We start from the raw sequence: 18,190 nt of genomic DNA on the forward strand, positions 1-18,190 counted from the left end.
ACCTGGCTTCAGAGCAGCACTGTGGAGAGGGACCTGGGTGTCTTGGTGGACAAAAGGTTCAGTGTGAATGAACAGTGTGCTGTGGTGGCAAGGAAATGTGCTGTGGTGGCAAAGAAAGCCGACAGGATGCTGAGTTGCATTAATAAGGGTATCACAAGCAGGGATAAAGATGTCATTCTCCCACTCTGCTCAGCACTGGTCAGGATGCGGACAAGCTGGAAGGGGTCCAGAGAAGGGCCACAAGAATGATCAGAGGACTGGAGGCCCTGTCATATGAAGGAAGGCTGAGAGAACTGGGTTTGTGCAAACCTTGAGAAGAGAAGGCTTAGGGGAGACCTCGTAACCATGTGCAAGTGCATAAAGGGCAGCTATCATGAGGAGGGAGACTCCCTTTTTACAAAGGGTCAGATGGTAAAGACAAAAGGTAATGGGGACAAGTTGCTACTGGGCAGATTCCAACTGGATGCCAGGAAATTTTTTTTTACCATTTGAACTAATAAACATTGGAATAAACTCCCAAGGGAGGTGGTAGATTCCCCTACATTGGACAGTTTCAAGGCCCAGCTTGACAGGGTGCTGAGCCATCTCATTTAAACGATATTCTTACCCTGAAAGGTTGGACTAGATGATCCTCGAGGTCCCTTCCAACCTGGTATTCTATGAATATATCCTATGAATATATCTTTTTTAATGTGCTGTGTTGCTCTGGGTAGCTCTGTATAATGTACATCTCTATATGGGGCAGAACGGGGCTGTGACCTGGTGCCAGCAAGGGGCACTGCTGCAGACCTGTGCTGCATTGTGGCCCCAGTGTCCCTGTCCCCAGCCCAGCTGCCCTGTGGCCACCCTTGCACCATGCCAGGGGGGGACACTTTTAAAAGGTCTGTGAGGCAACGTCCATGCTGGTGAGGAGGCCAGTGAAGCCTCTGCCAGAGAGAATAAAGATGTGAACATGCCCAGGTCTCAGGTGTCACTGGGGGGGGGGGGGAGAGGAGTTGGCACACAGGCTGGCACCCACCATGCAGCGTCCCTGGACAGCAGGGACTCACAGACAAGTGTGCCTTTGGATTTACAGACATACATGGAGACAGTAAGGACATACAGACACATGTGCATATGGATGCATGGAAATGCATGAGGACAGCATGGAAATGTGGACATGCATGCACAGACCTATGGCAGAAGGGCGCAGGCAAGCAGAAACACATGCATGGGGCAGCATGTCTGAATGCACAGATGGACAGCACTGACATACGGACACAAATGAAAGGGATCACTGCACAGACAGACAGCAGGACAGCGTGGACATATGAACACAGATACACGGGGTCAGTGCATGTGAAGACACACTGGGACAGCACGGACATACAGACCTGCACATGGGACGCATGGACATACACGGGGACAGTACAGGGCCAGCGCACATCCAAGCACAGACGTAGACTGGGACAGTACAGACACATGAACACTCCCATGCACCCACGGGGACACACACTGACACGCACACGGGGAACAGGCACGCAGTCGCGTGGAGGCGAGAACACGCAGACGCGGTGGGGTGGGAGGGAGGGGCTGGGCTCTGTACCCGCCAGGGGGCGCTGCGTTCCCACACGAGTATCTGGCTTGTGGGAGCACGGAGGGGCCCACGAGCGGAGTCCCGGGCAAAGGGCACCCCATGGAATGGCACCTTCGGGGAGCGGGAACGTCGGGCAAGGGGGACCCCAGGGAGCGGGACTCCCCTAGAAGTGGGACCCATGGGAAATGGGACTCTGTGGAAGCAGGGCTGGAGGCATTCAGTGTCCGGTGCTCCATGTGCACCCCCCGAGGACAGTCCAAAGCCCCCAAGCCCTCTCCCATGGCACGGCGTGGGATGGGGGTGAGCCCCCTCGTCCCCTGCCCGGCCCGGGCCCCTCTCTCCTTCCCGCTCGCGGGCACGTGGAGGAGGCCTGGGCACTGCGCCAGCTCGTTAGAGAAGACTAATTAGCGCAGCGTCCCGCTCTCACGGGAACAGCCCTGGTCCTTCCACGCCGCGTCCACGGGCGTTAGCCCACCGTCCCCAAGTCTGGGCTGTATCTGGAGATGCTGTGCCTCTTTTACTGGCACTGCGGCTTCTACATGAGACACCCCTCGGTGCACCCCACCCTCATCGTTAGTAGCTGGTTTAGGGAGCGAGAAGAGATTAAGAGGCCCAGGGAGGCGGTGAGGCTTTGTAGTGAGGCTGTCACGGAGCTGGGGTGACTTCCTGGGCACGGGCCAGCATCTATGAGGCAGCTGGTACAGCCGAGCACAGCGCTCGGGCTGTGAGGGGGTCCCGTTCCCAAGGGAGCATCGCGGGTAATCCCTGCTCTGGGCACGAGCTGCCCAGTGTCCCATCGTCCCTGGTCCTGCACCATCCCTTTTCACGGGCACCTCCAGCCTCAGCATCCTCCGAGGAGAGCCTTCCTCCAGCGACGTGGCACACGGATCCCCGAGGGCTGAGCCTCAGGGCCGCGCAAGCAGGTCCCCAAGGTCTGAGCCACCACCGTGTCCCCACAGGAGAAGGCCCTGAGAGGCTGCACTCGCCCCTCTGTGCTCGAAGGAACCCACTCTCACAATGCAGCACCAAGGCTCCACCTCCCCGCTCATGCCTGCCCCAGGGTACACCGTTGCCTCACCCCAGCGCCCAGCACCGCCGTCCGCGAGCCCACGGCTCCAGGCCGCGATAAAGACCCACCCCGCCCTCCGCTCCCCGCCCTCCTCTGGCCCCGCCCTGCGGCTCCGCCCTTCCCACGTCCCCGCCCTTCCGCCGTTCCCGCCCCGCGGGGGCGCGCAGGGGCGGGGCGCTCGGGCGGGGCGCGCGGGCAGGGCCGAGCCGCGGGCGCGCGCAGGCAGCCGCCGCCGCCGCCGCCATGGGCTGCACCGTGAGCGCCGAGGACAAGGCGGCCGCCGAGCGCTCCCGCATGATCGACAAGAACCTGCGGGAGGATGGCGAGAAGGCGGCGCGGGAGGTGAAGCTGCTGCTGCTGGGTGAGACACCCGAGACCAGCCCCCGAATGCACCTCAGGGCACCCCCCGGGGCTTTCCTGCCTCGCTCGGCCCTACCGGAACCGGGCAGCCCCGCCGCTTCTGGCCGGGCTGCCCCAGAGCCGTTCTGCGTACTGGCCCGCAAAGTGCCGGCCCCGCCCGAGGATCGCCCAGGAGCGGGATGCTGGGCGCAGCCGAGGCGTCGAAGTCCCTCCCCCCACCATCGGCCCCACTGGGGCCCCAGGGATCCCCCAGCAGTGGGGTGCCTGCCCCGCCCTAGGCTCCCGGGTCCCCCCCCGCCGGGGTGAGGTGCTGACATCGCTGCAGGCCTTGGGGGTCCCTCCCAGGAGCGCGGTGTTGACCCTATTCTAGGTCCCAGGGAACATTCTTGTAGGGTATTGACCCCATCCCGTGCCCCAGGGATCCCCAACAGAAGCAGGATGCTAGTCCCACAGCAGGTCTTGGAGTCTTCTGTGGAGTGGAGTACCAGCCCCACCCTGGACTTTGAGCATCCCTCCCCTTAGGAGTGGGATGCCAGCCCCACTCCAGGCTTTGAGGATCCCCCCCAGGAGTGGGGTCCTGGCCCTACAACAAGCCACGGGTGTCCCTCAGAAGTGGGGTGCCAGCCTCACCCTGGGCTGTGGATTTCCCCTAAGAAGTGGTGTGCCAGCCCCACCCTGCTATGGTACTGTCCTCCCAAGTCCACTGGTCATATCCCTTTGGGGCAACAGGTTGGGGCATCACCACCCTACTGGCAGCTGGGGCCCCCCAAGCAAAGGCTCTGCCAGCCTAGGCACCCTGTCCTGCCTGCCTGGGACTTCCAGCTGCTTGGCCAGGCTGGGAGCTCCTCCACGCTCTCCCTTCACCCTGGTCCCAGGCTGGCTGAGACAGAGGTAACAGGGCACCAGGACATCCCTGAGCCCCTCCATCCCACCTTCGCCTTCCCCTTGCTGAGGGAATTAGAGGGGGCTTGGGCAGCAGACTCTGCCGAGCCGACTGCCTGCAGCCCTGTGCAGCCCCCAGGTGCTGTGCCCCATGGGTACCTGATTTTCACACCGATAACGGGCTGCTCACGCTCTTCAAAGCAGCCTGGCGCTGCTCCCGTGGGCGTTCACAGCCCTGCCCTGTGCCCGCGGGCAAAGCAGCCGCTCAGTTATTTTAATTTATTACTTTTTTAATAACTGCCAGTTGAGATTTTTGTATTCCCTTTCCGAAATTCCCAGGGAGAGCCTTGCTCCAGGTGTGAGGCGGGAGTGCGCGGGGCTCCCACGGCGCTGTGGGGTGGTGGGGCCTGGGATGGGCAGAGAAATCCCCAGCTGCTGCCTGGGGAGCCAGCGCCAGCAGAAAATGTCTTTCGGCTCGTCGCCATCGGCAGAGGAAGCCGTCGGCAGCAGGAAGTCATGCTGAAATCCGGCAGCCCTTTATTTGCTCAACCCCTGCCTGCTTTGAGAAATACGTAATTAACGCCTTCAAGCCCTTGTCTCACAGGGCGCCTCGGGTTTTGCCTTTTATTTTGTGTCTTATTTTTGCCTTGGCATGAGCTGTGCCGTTGGCAAGACCCGTGCTGGGGATGCTGGGCAGGGGTCTGAGCCATTTGTAGGGCTTGAATGTTGTGCAGGCTCGCCGACCTGCTTGTTTCCGGGGTGGGGATGGTGCTGGCGGGGTGAAACCCTGTGGGGTTTGCAGGCTGATGGGGAAAAATGTGGTTCCTGCTTCACTGTGAACTGCTTCAGGGCCTTGCTGCTGGCTTGGCTCTCTGTGTCTGCTGCCCATCAGGAAATAACAGTCCTAGGGGGGCTTTGGCACCACTTCTCCGCAGGGCTCTTTGGACTAAGCAGGATGGGCAGCATCGCCCCAGTGCTGTTGGCTCTGGGGAGTCTGGCTGGCTGGTTCTGAGCACCACCAAGGGGTGGCAGGGGGCTCGCTGGTCAGTGAGGATGGTGATGTAGGCATCCCTTTCCCATGTCCTGATGAAGCAGAGGTGGAAGGGGGACAATGACCAGACTCTTCTGCTGGGGCCAGCGTTTATGAGTAGCATTTCTGATCTCAGATGGTTTCTAAAGCCAAAAATAGAGTGAAATGACTCTTTTTATTATTATTTTTTTAATGTTTCCCTGTTACAGCTGTGGAGGTGCAAATAGCATCAGATCCTTGGGTCACTACTGCCCTTTCCTGAACTGAATGTGGCCAGAAAATCCTCCTGAGCTGTCAGGGAGTGACTGGGAGGTAGGGGTGGCATGGCCTCCTTGTGGGGCGCTGCTTGTGTCATTCCCCCTGTCCAAAAGAACCCATTGAAGTGGGGATGTGGTGCTGGGAGGTTCCTCCCACGTCCCCACTGCCCACCTTCCTATGGCTTACTTTCTTCCCTATAGCTGGAGGAAGATTTGAGGAGAACTGGACTCTTGCATGAGCCCAGGTGGCATGCTTTTTAGTGAACACCACAGCTCTTGGGCAAGGCAGAACTCCACAGTTCTCCCTGGGGGGTGCAATCCTTCCGTGTTCTTCAGAAACAGGGAGGAAAAAATTAGGGAGGGAAGAAAATAAGGAGAAAAAAACAGTTGCACCCTTTGTGGTGAATTGGCCCACAGCACAAAGAAGAGATGACTCTTGCAAGCACCATGCAGCCTTTGCCAGCATCCCGTGCCATCCCACAGCTGCAGCTTGGAGCTGCTGATGCAGCCGGGCAGGACGTGGTGCAAGCAGAGAGCAGTGGTCTGGAAGTGTGGCAGTGGGAGTGTAGAACTGGGCAGGCCACCGGCACCATGGAGAGCTTGGGGCTGACTGGTGAAGCGGCCTTGACTCAGTGCTGTGCCTTTTTTGTGGCCATGAGCCCTCTGCTGTGGCAGGTGATCCAGAGAGGGATGGAGCTCCCTGATGGCACCCAGCACTGCAGCTGCAGGCGCAGCACCACTCCTGCCTGCGGCACCTGAGGCTGGCTCCAGCAAAGAGGCTCTATGCTGAGTATTTTAAAGCTCCAGTCTCTGATGAGGATAAAGACCCAAATGAGGCAGTATCCCCTAAATGAAGCAGTCTTCCTCCCTCCCTGCTGCTTGAAACCAACAATTTCCCGAGGTTTTGGTACTGGGAGAGGCCAGGAGCTGCCAGTGGCATCTGAAAATACCTGGAGCATCAGCTCACAGTGCTGCTGTTGTCTCTTTGGCATTGCCATGGTTCAGACTGCTGGGCTCACTGGCTGTTTCTGCTGGGCAGCAGTAGAAGGTGGGTGCTGCCCAGCCCACCTCCCTGGTTGTGGGAGCCAGGGTGCTCATGAGGGAATGCAGGATTGATGGCAGATAAGCCACATTCAAAGTCCCTGATTCCCTGTCTTTCTTTGGATGATTGGTAAAGCAAAAGGATTTCTTGGCTGCGTTGTTGGAGCCTGTGAAGGTGCCCAGGGTGAGGAAAAGTGCTGGTGGGTTGATCATTTCAGTGACCCCAGTGGTTTTCAGTGCTGGAGGTGCAAACTCTGGGGCAAGGATGCTCCCCTTGCACCACCCAGGCTGGATTGTGCCGAGTATGTCACGCAGGCAGCTGCCTGTATGAGATCCTGCCTGGGCGAGCTGGCAGCCTGGGTGAGGGCGAGTGGGGCAGGGCTCAGCAGCTTCATGTTTTTTTTTGTTTTGGGCTTGCATAAAAATAGAGGAAGGGAGGGACCAGCTGTGACTTTCGGAGGCTGTGTTGACCCAGTGCTGCCCTGGATTTCCGTGTGAGCTGCCTGCTTTGATGTGCATTGTCCTGTCTCAGGGTTTTGGTTTTGTCCTCCCTCCTGCCCCAGCCCCGGATGGGAGGAGATTGAGCCCTTCCTTCGGTAGGAAGAGTTTGGTGCTGTTACATCCAGGGGACCCTGCATCCAGCCCCCTGGAGCTGGTGGACGGGCTCCAGGTGCATTGGGATGTGGAAGGAGGGAGTGTGACACCCAGGCCCTGGGGTGGGTCACCCTGATGTTCCTGCTGGTGATGTCCCAGCTGCCCTCTGCTCTGAGATGGACACTTAGGCTATGCCCAGGATAGGTGGCAGGCTCATATAGCTGTATTATGCAGAGATATTTATGTACACGCTTCAGAAATACGTTTTTACATTTAAATACATATAGTATGGAGGAATATACAAATTGATTGTGTGTATATATATATATGCATGTGGAAAAAACACATGTATGTGCTTTACCTATATATAGCTTTATAGCAGACAGTCTCTGGTGGGCTGATCTGCCCCGGGCTGCGGGTGCCGGAGGGTGCCAGGCTGGGATCGCAGTGTGCCTGAACGCTGTTGCTGTAGCCGGGTCCGGCCCGGGCTCGCTGGAGCCGCTCAGTTTCCTGCTCCGTGCCGGAGCCGGGTTTCCGGGCCGGAGGCCGGCTGAATCACCGGAGCTGGGGCAGCTGACTAATCCTCCATCCCCACTGGCAGAAAACCCAGCTGTGGTGGGGGCAGGGTGCTGGTGGCACTCCAGCCGTGCCAGTGGTGAGCCCCCACATCGGGATGATGGCAGCCACGCACGGGGGCACGGCACCGCCAGGAGCAGCTCTCTGGCTGTGGATGCACTGGGACCACTCCGGGTGTTTGAGAGGGTGTGGGGAGCATCAAGGTGTCCCTGTGTCCAGGGTGGCTGAGGTGGGTGAGGACATGGAGGCAACTGGTGCCAGCAGAGGGGCAAAGGGACCGTTGGCCTGCGGCAGGGGAGAAACAGAGCACCAAAGTTCTGGGATTCCTGGAAAAAGCCCAGCATAAGGATGGTTTTGTCCAGGTTGTGAACACTGCTGGTCCTTGTCAGCACTGGGGGTGCATTTGCTGTGATCCCTTGGGAAGCCATCCCCAGACCACCCTCTCCTGCACCATGTACTCCAGATGCCCATCCCGCTGCTGATTTATTTCTTTTTTGTTTATTTCTGTGGCTTATTTTTTTTGCTGCGTCTCCATCGGCAGCCTTGTACAGGGCCTTCTGTGCCTCCTTGATGCTGCCCAGTGTTCTGGGGTCCTGCCTGGGGACGTGGCATCCCCCTGGCCGCCAGTGCCCTGGCTCCTCCTGGGAAGCAGCCAGCCCTGTGCCGGAATGGGATGGCCCCTGGGAAAAACGCCCTGTGTCACTGTGGGGTTGTAAAAAAAACACCATTATTTTTACAGCAATTTTCCATCTATTTTGGGTAGGAAGGAAAATGTTGAGGGGAAATCTCTTTTTATTATTATTTTTTGAGCCTTTAGGGTAACTGCTTTTCACACACACACACACACACACACACACACACACACACTTGCACGCAGATGCTGAGTGGGGTGGGCTCTGCGGCCGTCCCTCTGTCTGTCTGTTTGTCAGGGAAAGGGATCAGTGGGTTTGCCTGCAAGTAAAACCCATCAGTAAATCCATCTTCAAACCATAGCTGCTGTTTGCTGGGCTTGAAAAACTTGCTGGGTACAGTGGCTGGGGACAGGGGCTCTGGGTGCTGGGGATGAGGATGGCTCTGGACCCACTGGCAGACTGAATTCCAGCTTCTCCATCTAATTTTCCAGCTGTGCATTGCTTCCATCCATACCTTGATGCCTGGAGGCATAGAATGGGATGGTGCCGTGCAGCAAAATGGAAAATCTCGTCTTGGTGATGTGGGAGGTGGACCCCAGAGCACGTGACCAACCCTTTAAATATATGGCATTAAATATCTGCTGCTGTCCAGGAATATATTGCATATGTTGCATTAAATATATGCTGGCCAGAAACCATCTTAAATCACAGCCTGCAAAATACATGGTGGCTGAATCAATTTTTTTTTTGTTTGTTGGTTTTTTTGGCCAGTAGATTATCAGGGCAGTTTAGAGCTGGGCAGCTGCTTGCTTATTTTAAGTTGTTGATGATTGTTTTTAACAAAAAAAGGGGGGGAATGAGCCCAAGAGAGAGGTCTCCTGCTTTTGATGGGCGTTGTTCAGGAACAAGCGCTAACCCAGTCCTGGCAGGCAGGAAGGGTGGTCAGGGAGCAGGAAGGGCTGGAAGCAGCCCAGCCGTGGCAGGGGTCTTCTCTCCATCCCTCCTGATGCCTAGCCATTGCAGAGGGTCTGGAGGATGCACAGCCCCTCCAGCACTGCCTGCTTCTGCCTGGGTTGAGCAGAGGGTGGAAGCCGGCAGCTGGCACCCTGCCCGGGGATTGTTTGGGGGCTGAATGGGCGGCAGCTGGGGTTTTCCGGGGATTTGAAATCCTTCCTGGGGACTGGAAACCCTTCCTGTCCGTTGTGCTCACCCTGGGGGGCTGGGAAGGGTCCTCCCATAGTCAGCTGGGTGGGAGCTGCTAGAGCTGGGGGTGCTAGATCACCCACTGGGCTCTGTCAGATGCTGGGGTGGCACAGGAGGGTGAGGTGTGCAGCTTCTCCAGCAATTACCTGGTCCCTTTGTTAGGCAAAGGCAATGATTTGGGAGGGAAATTGTGAGGGCAGCGGCACAGCTGCCTTCTGCCAGCTGCAGAGAAGGAGACAGGGGCTGCAGGGGAAGTTTGCCAGGCAGATGGCTTGCTTCAGCGGCTCCTGGTGGTGACCATCACCCTACTGGGAGTGGGCAGGAGGTCCTAGGAGGTTGTGCAGGGAGCAACTATCAGGCACAGACAGGCAGAGCAGGAGGCTGGGAGGTGACTGGCACCTCGTCCCAGGGGAGCTTGTTAACAGGTTCCTCCCTTGCTGTGTTCCCCAGTTTCCCTGTCTGGACACCCGCTGGGTAAGGGCACAGTGAATGCAGTCAGCCCTGGCTGCTGACCCCGGCAATATGGGGTGGTGGTGTCAGAAACCAGAGGTATTTAATGGAAAAAATGAAGGGATACAGAGAGTTTTTCCTGCCCTGCTCTCAGCTCTGGGCAGGAGCTGCCAGCACTGACCACAAACACCGGCCGGGTTGTTCTGGGTGCCGCGTCAGCATCCCGTGGGCGCCAGCCGAGGCTGGGTTGGCAGCGCTGGAGAGCCCTCGCCATGCCCTCACTGTGTCAAAAGCTCACCTCGGGGCTAGGCAAGGCCTCCCCCTCAGCACATAGGGCATGGAAACAGTGGAGTCGGGTGGTTGTGGCACTAAATACTAGGTCTGTCTGGTCTTGATGTGGCCCTGAGCCCGGGGGGCTCCATGCTCTGAGCAGTGCCAGCAGTGATGTCTAGGGGACATCACCTAGTCTGCCTTTATGTCAAGGACATGGGCAGAATACATCTGCTCACTGCAGCCATGTCTCAGCTGGCGTGACAGGCTCTTTTTCCTGGTTAATTTTAGCATAATCTCCAATTTTTTATGTATTTTTTTCCCTTTGTTTTGAACTCCTCTGTAATCTCTCTTCCCCTCTGCGGCCGTGCCAGCACTGCGCTGCCACTGCCTGCCTGGGGCCCTCAGTAAGGGCAGCGCCACGGCGGAGGGCAGCAGTGAGGGGACCCGCTGGGATGGGCTTGGCTCGAGAGGATCCCATGGGATTTGCAGCCAGAACCAGGGTCCATACAGGTCCCTGCCCAAAGAAGACTCATCCTGCTGGGGTCCCCGGGGTGAGGTGAGCTAGGCACTCCTCCATCTTAGTAGCAGTCCCTGTGCAGAGAGGGGACATGGGACATGTGCTGTCCCTTTCAGCTTCCCCTTTCAGCTTCCCCTTTCTTGCAGGCAGGGTGACATCACTCCTTTCCTGCTCCTAGCATGGGCAGTGGGGGTTGGGCCAGGAGCTGCACGTTGCCTGCATGGGGTAATGTCCTCAAGGGGCATAAGATGGTGAAGGGGGAGCCTTAGGAGCCCCAGCCATCCCCTCTGAACTCCTGACGTATCATGTTTAGAGGCTGAAAAGTAACTCCAGCCCCGAAGCTGCTGGCTTTCTGCCCTGGCAGCTGCCAGCACTGCTGGGCTGGGGTGCAGGGCCCGGCAGGCTGCAAAGTGTTCTGTGTTTAAAATGCAGCCCGGGGGCGGCCGGTCCCACGGGGAGCTGACTGGTGGAGGTGGTGACTTCTCCCGAGTTCCCTCTGGTGCTTGGCTTCAGGTGCCTGGCTCCCTGCCTGTACCTGCTGACATGAGCATCTCCATGTCCTGGCTGCTGCCAGCTCCAGCTGTGGGCATGTATTTGGGATGATGCACCAGTGTCTCCTGGTGAAACAGGGATGTGGGATGCAGCAGCTAAGCTCAGGCTCTGCCTTGAGCTAGGATAGAAGGTGATAGGCTTAGTTCCCTGTTGCAGGGAGCTCACTGCTCCTGAACTCAGCCAAAGCTGGGGCTGCCAGTCACCTGTTGGTGCATTGATGCCATTTTCCTGGCCCAGAGCTGGCGTCATTTCTCCTCTCCAGAGCTATTGCAAGGTTCCTCCAGGCTGGCCTTTACCTCCCCTTTATTGGCCCTGACATTCCTGGTGCCCATTCAGGCATCTGCTCTGGCTGATACTGGCAGCTCTTCTCCAATGGCTAAGGCACCTGCTGCCCTTCCTTCCTGAGTTGGGGGCGGTCCTAGTAGGGTGGAGGTCCCCAGCTTTGTGCATCATCTCACTGCTTGTTGCCTCTTGTTTTTCCCCAGGTGCTGGCGAGTCTGGGAAGAGCACCATCGTCAAACAGATGAAGTGAGTGGGCCCTGACACCATGCAGACCTTAGCTATGGGCTCCAAAACTGGTGGTGGTTGCGGAAAGCTCCCCATTAACCTTAGAGCATGGGTGGGGAGCAATACCCTAAGGTGCACTACAAAGGGCTGATCTTGCCTGTGTCATTCCCCTGCCCTAGGATCATCCATGAGGATGGCTACTCAGAGGAGGAGTGCCGGCAGTACAAAGCTGTGGTCTACAGCAACACCATCCAGTCCATCATGGCCATCATCAAGGCAATGGGGAACTTGCAGATTGACTTTGGAGACTCCTCCAGAGCGGTGAGTGCCCTTCTGCTCCTGGTGCACCTGGAAGGAGTAGCGATTCTTGGGAGGTGAAAGCAGATGTGCCCAAAGCTGGGCCAGGATTTAAAGTAACCCTGCCCAAACCCTGCTGGCGCCTGGCTGGCTATGACCTCCTTTCCCTGGTGCTGAGGATGGGGGGACCTAACCCGTGGGAGGCTCTCCTGGCACAGCTTCTGATGGGTGCAGAGTTGGAAGTCTTGCCGGTTCCCTTGTGTCTCGTCCCCTCCGCTACTGGAGCTCCTGTCCTTCTGTCTGAGTGGGAAGTGGTGGGCTTTGATCAGGTCCTTCAGGGCCCTGCAGGTGCCTGAGCCCTGCTTCTTCTGCACAGGACGATGCTCGGCAGCTGTTTGCGCTCTCTTGCACCGCTGAGGAGCAGGGCATCATGCCAGAGGACCTGGCCAACGTGATACGGAGGCTGTGGTCTGACAACGGGGTCCAGGCTTGTTTTAACCGCTCCCGAGAGTACCAGCTGAATGACTCTGCTGCCTAGTGAGTACCTCTGCTCCTCTCCCCCAGCTTAGCTGAATCCCAGCCCTGCAGGCTGCCTCACTTTTACTGAGCAACAAAAATCCTCGCCACTGGAGGTTGCCATTTCCCACTGCTTGGGGGCTGGTGCTGCCCCTTTCCGCCCTGTGCTGAGCCAGAGCAGAACAGAGAAGGTGGATATTTCAAAGGCCGTTTCCTGCTCTGGTGGGATGCTGCATCCCCTGGAAAGGAGGCACTAGAAAATCCCTCTCTTGCCACTGCTCTATGCCCACTGCCCTTTCCCAGGGGTGGTCTTCCCTGGCCTCCCTTTATGTGAGCACAGTCAGGGGTCCTGCCCCATCCCATGGCCCTTCATGCACCGTGAAGGCAAGAAAAAGCCCCAAAGAAAGCACTGTGGACCCTTGTGTCTGAACAGGATGAATAGGATGCACAAGGGCCTTTTGTTTTTAACTGAGTTTGTATGGAAAGACTTGGCATTCTGCTGGCATGTTAGCTGGCATGCTTGTGTTTAGGTAGATAAATTGCCTGCATCTGGCCAGGTTTATCACTGAAGAGATTTAATAAATAAGTTAATCTACCTAAATATGGTGGCTGGAGAGGGCAGTGCAGCTGAGGCTGCACTCAGCTCACATGGTGCCCTGCTGCCCTCTCTGCCCAGAGCCCCTGAGGTAAAGCAGTGCCAGGGGGAGCTCATGGTGAGCCGGGAAGCCCCTGCCAAGGCTGGCCCCAAGGAAGATTGAGCACCCTTAGGACTTATTTCCATTATGGGGCCTGCCTGGTCTCCTATGTGCCAGCTCAGCTGCCCCCTCCCACTTGGCACTGGCAGGTCCCTCTTCTGCACTAGGGTCAATGGGGGGAAGAGGTTGAAGGACAGCTCCTGGCAAGTGCGGATCCTGAAGATGTTCCTGCCAGCACTTTCCTCTAGTGCCCATGACTTTGGCTTCCTCCTGCCTGGCACCTGCCTGCCCTCCTCAGCCCCCGTCCTTCTCAGCCCCATCACTCCCCGTACAGCACTGTTTCCTGCAGTGCTGTGCTGTGCCACGGGTGCTGCTTTGGAGCACAGGAGACCTGGCAGGTGCCTGGCAGCTCACATGCACAGTTTAAGCAGATACATCTGCAAAGTGTCTGCAAATGGAGTACCCCTTTAAGTGTGTTCACGGAGCCTTTGGCACGTTGCAGGGGTTGGGTGAGCAGTAATTAGGAGCTCCCTCGAGCTGTTGCTCTTTTCTCCAGTTCCATGAATATGCCAGTGCAGTAGTTAATGCCCCATCCACCCCTGTGGTGTCACTGCACAGGACATCCTGGGGTTAAGGAAGCCCGTGCTCCATATGCAGCCTACCTGCACTCAGACCTCAGCAGCAGCCCCCACCCTCATCCTCCACAACTCCTGGAGGTGCCAGGAGCTCAGGGTGCCAGGGTGGGTACTTGCCAGCAGCCCAGGCCTGGGCGTGAGGTCTGTGTCTGCTGGTGCCCTGCGTGTCCCTGCAGCAGCGTTTCCTGTTTTCTGTCAGATGGAGGCTGCTGTGTTTCCGGCTGTTTTCAGGCTGCTCCGTGGCGCTGAGCTGCCCCCCTCCATCCTCTCAGCTGTGGCATGGGACCGGGGCACCCATGGCTCTGGCTTTGCCCCTGCACTCCAGCAGGTTTCCTGGGAGCTGGTGATCAGCCGTGCAGCTGTTGGAGCTGGGAATCCCTGTGGCCTTGGGAGCTGTAATCCAGCTTTCACCAGATTATGGAGCTGCAAAGGCCTTAATTAGCACAAGCCTAATTTGCTTAAAGGAGCCTGTTTACAATAACCCAATTAAAGCAACGTGAGCTGGAGAAAGCGAAACCTGCCTCGATCCTCCTGGCATCCTCCAGATGGTCCCAGAGGTTGCTGCAGGGAGCTGGGCTCTGGCAGGGCTGGACAGGCAGCAGGAGAGGGGGATGCAACCCCAGGGGGTCTCTGGGTGGGCAGCAGCCCCCTGGCCACAACACTCCCCGTGCCTCTGGCTGCCCGCCTCCCCCTTCCTCCCCAGGCGCCAGCCCTTTGTGTTTTTTGACTATAAATGGCACGGCGCCATCGATTGTTTCCGCCGCGCTGCGGACGGTTGCCATAGCAGTGAATACTTTCCTCTTGCCATTTCCCCCGTGCAAGCAGCTGGGGGGAATGGGGGAGCCCCCAGCCTCAGCCCCTGCATGGCCCGTGGAGCCTGCTTCCTGTGCGTGGCCCCGCCTGCCACCCTGGCGGCCGGCAGTCCTGTTCCGCCTGTTGTGACCGGGCCGTGTGGTGACCCCAGGGTGCAGGTGGGGTCCACTGTGCCGCCCGGTGCCCACTCCAAATGGACAATGCTGAAGTGTGAGCAGAGCATCCTGGGGAAATGAGGGAATGTTCTGTGGGATTTGAGTGGGTTGTGCCCCATGGGGCAGCTTCCCCAGCACCTTTCTGCTCCTTCCCCAGCTACCTGAATGACCTGGAGAGGATAGCCCGTGCTGACTACATCCCCACCCAGCAGGATGTGCTGCGCACCAGGGTGAAGACCACCGGCATCGTCGAGACCCACTTCACCTTCAAGGACCTGCATTTCAAGTATCTCTGACCCTTTCTCATTTGCTTTTTCCAAGACAAAAATCCCCACTTCCTCCCTGTGCCGGGACAGAGCCTGCTCGTGTGCCACATGCATCAAGCAGCCCTGGGACTGCTAATGGTGGGAGCTGCTGCCTCGCAGAGAGAGCAGAAACCACTGAAATAGCTGGAGCAGCCTCAAAAACGCCTCTCAGGGCTTGACCTGGAGGCGGATCCAGCCTCTGGCAAGGAGGGGAAGGAGGAAGGCGTCCTCCATTGCTGTGACGCTGCTTCCGTTGTGGGAAGGGCGCTGGGTGGGAGCCAAGGTCTCGAGGTAGGACACCAATGCTGCTGCCTGCTGGCAGCCCAAGTTGCTTTCCACTGAAAACCCATGGGAAATAGCCAGGACGCCAGTTTCCAAGGCAAAAAGCTGGTGGTGTGCACATCCCAGGGATTTAGTTACTTGGCAACAGACTTAACGGGCAGGAGGATCTGCTGGGGTCATATCTGAGTGCGGGGAGCTTGCAAGGACCTCTGTACCACCCCAGTGGGATGGAAGCACTTGGTCATTCATCAGTGCTGTTCTTTGGAGGTGGCAGCAGAGCAGAGGGGATGGTGTGGAGTAGGCATGGCAGTGAGGAAGCTTTTGCTGGCAGCTGGACAGTTGGCAGTAGACATGGAGCTGCTGCTGGGCTCTTCTCCATGGAGGCAGAGAAGAGCATCTTTGCTGCCTGCAGACAAAGGGGTGCATGGTGCATCAGGATCATCCCCTGAGCCCTCATGCTGTCTGCAGTCCCACAGCCTGCAGCTGCTCAGCCAAGCACCGTGGCTCCCCTTGGTCCAAGGCCTCTGGCAAAGCCACACAGTGCCTGAGTCTGGCAGCATCTCCTGGAGCCCAGCTCCAGGGAGGGTTGTGCTGATGCCCCTGGGAGAGGAAGCCTGGTCCTGGTGGGGGGTTGCTCCAGCTGGAAAATGAACCTGGATACTGGGACACCTGTCGCTGGGATGGGCAGTGGGTGCCAGGGCAGATCTGTGGCATCAGCCTGATCCCTGGGGCAGAAGTGCCATGCTCTGCCTGCTCTGGTGCCTTTTCCTGGTATGGATCTTGCTCTGGGCAGCCAGGGAAACTGAGGCAGGGGTCAGGGCGAGGGTGGTGGGGCTGGGAGCTGATGCCCATGGCACTCTGCCTCTGCCACAGGATGTTTGATGTGGGCGGCCAGCGCTCAGAGCGGAAGAAGTGGATCCACTGCTTCGAGGGGGTGACTGCCATCATTTTCTGTGTGGCCCTGAGTGCCTATGACCTGGTGCTAGCTGAAGATGAGGAGATGGTGAGTTGGGGATGGGGATGGGGCTGGTGCTGGGAGCCGTGCTCTCTGTGGAGGGCTAGGGGATTACCCCCTGCTCTGGTGGCCACTAGTGCCTGGCCAGAATAGCCCAAGTCTTACAGGGCCTCCAGCATCCCCTGCCCAGGCAGCAGGAGCTGTGAGGGCACAGCACGTTTGGCAGTGGAGGGGCAGGCACTGCCTGGGAGTATCTGCCCAACTCAGGCTGCTGTCTCCCTTGCCAGAACCGGATGCACGAGAGCATGAAGCTGTTTGATAGCATCTGCAACAACAAGTGGTTCACAGATACGTCCATCATCCTCTTCCTCAACAAGAAGGACCTCTTCGAGGAGAAGATTGTGCACAGCCCCTTGACCATCTGCTTCCCTGAGTACACAGGTACTGCCAGGACCCTTGATGCCCCCTGGCAGGGGGAGCAGACAGTGCCTTGCCCAGGCAGCATAGTATGAGATGCTGGTGATGGAGATACTGGTTATCCTGTGCCTGAGGGGCAGTGCACTAGTGCAGCAAGCAGTGTGTGGTGGTGGTTGGGGTGTCCCAGGGAATGGGGGAAGATGGGGTGGACAAGGGCCAGCGGTCCTGGGGGTATTTAGCTGAAGCTCACTGTGTCCGAGGAGCATCAGTTTGGCACTGGGGTAGTGGCTGTGGTGGCAGGGAAAGCTGAGCCAAGCCCAAACCCCTTGGGCGCCAGTGGTAGGGGGCTGCTGGCGTGTCCAGCTGGGCTGCGAGCAGCTCAGCATCTCCTCCTCCCCAGGGGCCAACAAGTACGACGAGGCAGCTGGCTACATTCAGAGCAAGTTCGAGGACCTGAACAAGCGGAAGGACACCAAGGAGATCTACACCCACTTCACCTGTGCCACCGACACCAAGAACGTGCAGTTCGTCTTTGATGCCGTCACTGATGTCATCATCAAAAACAACCTGAAGGATTGCGGCCTCTTCTGAGGGCTGGCGCCGCCCAGGTGAGTGCTGCTCCTGACGGGGGCCCCCAAACTGCTGTGGTCACAGAGCATGCCCTGGGGACGGGATGGGTGTGGGCTGGCAGTGGGTACCCACGAGCCTCGCCCCAGACCCCACCACTCACTGCCTGCTCTCTCCTAGGACCCCTGGCCAGGCCAGTGAAGGAAGGAAGGACCGCGCCGCCCCCCACTCCTGCTTCTCTTTGAATTCATCCTTCTGCCCCTACCCCATAAAGAGACTTTCTGGGTGTCAGTGTGGTGGCAGGACCCATGTCTCCCCTGCCATCTGCGCTTGCCCCCCACCACCCTCCTTCTCCTCGCCGGCGTTGCCCTTCCTGGGGAAAACGACGTTTTAATCTCGGTCTGTAACCCCGAACTGCTCCAGCCCCCCCAGTTCATTCGCCCCCGCGCCCAGGCGCTCTCACTGTTTACATTGCAAGTGTTGCTGGCACAGGGGGGCACTTGGTGAGCCCCTGGGGAATGCCCACCTGGCCAAAAACACAACCGATGACATTCCTTTTCGTAAACCAGACAAGAAAGAAGAAAACCAACCGCCAACCACCCCAAGAGCATGCAAAAAACAAACCAACCACACCGGCTGGGGCCAGGTTGCTTTTTAAAGACACCTTTTTACCAAACTATTTAAAAGCGTCAAGTGCTACGTGGTGGCAGTGTCCTCCGTGGCCAGCCCACCCCCCAACTCTGTGCCTTGGGGGGGGGGCGGTCCGTGCCCCACTTTGCCTTGCAGCCCCCCACCTCGCTGCCCGAACGGAACGGGCAGCAGCTGGGCAGGGGGGCAGGCAGCGGGGTGCTGCCAGCTGGCTGCACCTCCATCCCCCCCTTCTTTCTAAGCCTAGTTTTTAGGGCTAGCTGTTGCATTGGGCGAGGAGAGCCTGCTGTACAGAGCGGCCCCTGCTGTCCCCTCCAGCCCGGGGGGGGTCCCCTCAGCCGGTGCCCACGGCCTTGCTTTTCCCACAGGATGTTTTACCGACTTCT

General features: G+C 58.2%; 1 protein-coding gene across 1 annotated transcript; it reads left to right on the top strand.

The window, feature by feature from the left end:
• The first annotated feature begins 2,846 nt into the window (after nt 1-2,846).
• Nucleotides 2,847-17,785, top strand: GNAI2 (G protein subunit alpha i2). The gene is made up of 9 exons (XM_054167082.1): nt 2,847-3,006; nt 11,498-11,540; nt 11,699-11,840; nt 12,193-12,353; nt 14,788-14,916; nt 16,091-16,220; nt 16,460-16,613; nt 16,990-17,197; nt 17,337-17,785. The coding sequence occupies exons 1-8, from the start codon at nt 2,889-2,891 to the stop codon at nt 17,178-17,180; spliced, it is 1,068 nt and encodes a 355-aa protein (XP_054023057.1). The 5' UTR covers nt 2,847-2,888; the 3' UTR covers nt 17,181-17,197; nt 17,337-17,785.
• Nucleotides 17,786-18,190: the final 405 nt, after the last annotated feature.

This window comes from Dryobates pubescens, chromosome 1 (genome assembly GCF_014839835.1).
Source record: "Dryobates pubescens isolate bDryPub1 chromosome 1, bDryPub1.pri, whole genome shotgun sequence".
NCBI lineage: Eukaryota > Metazoa > Chordata > Aves > Piciformes > Picidae > Dryobates > Dryobates pubescens.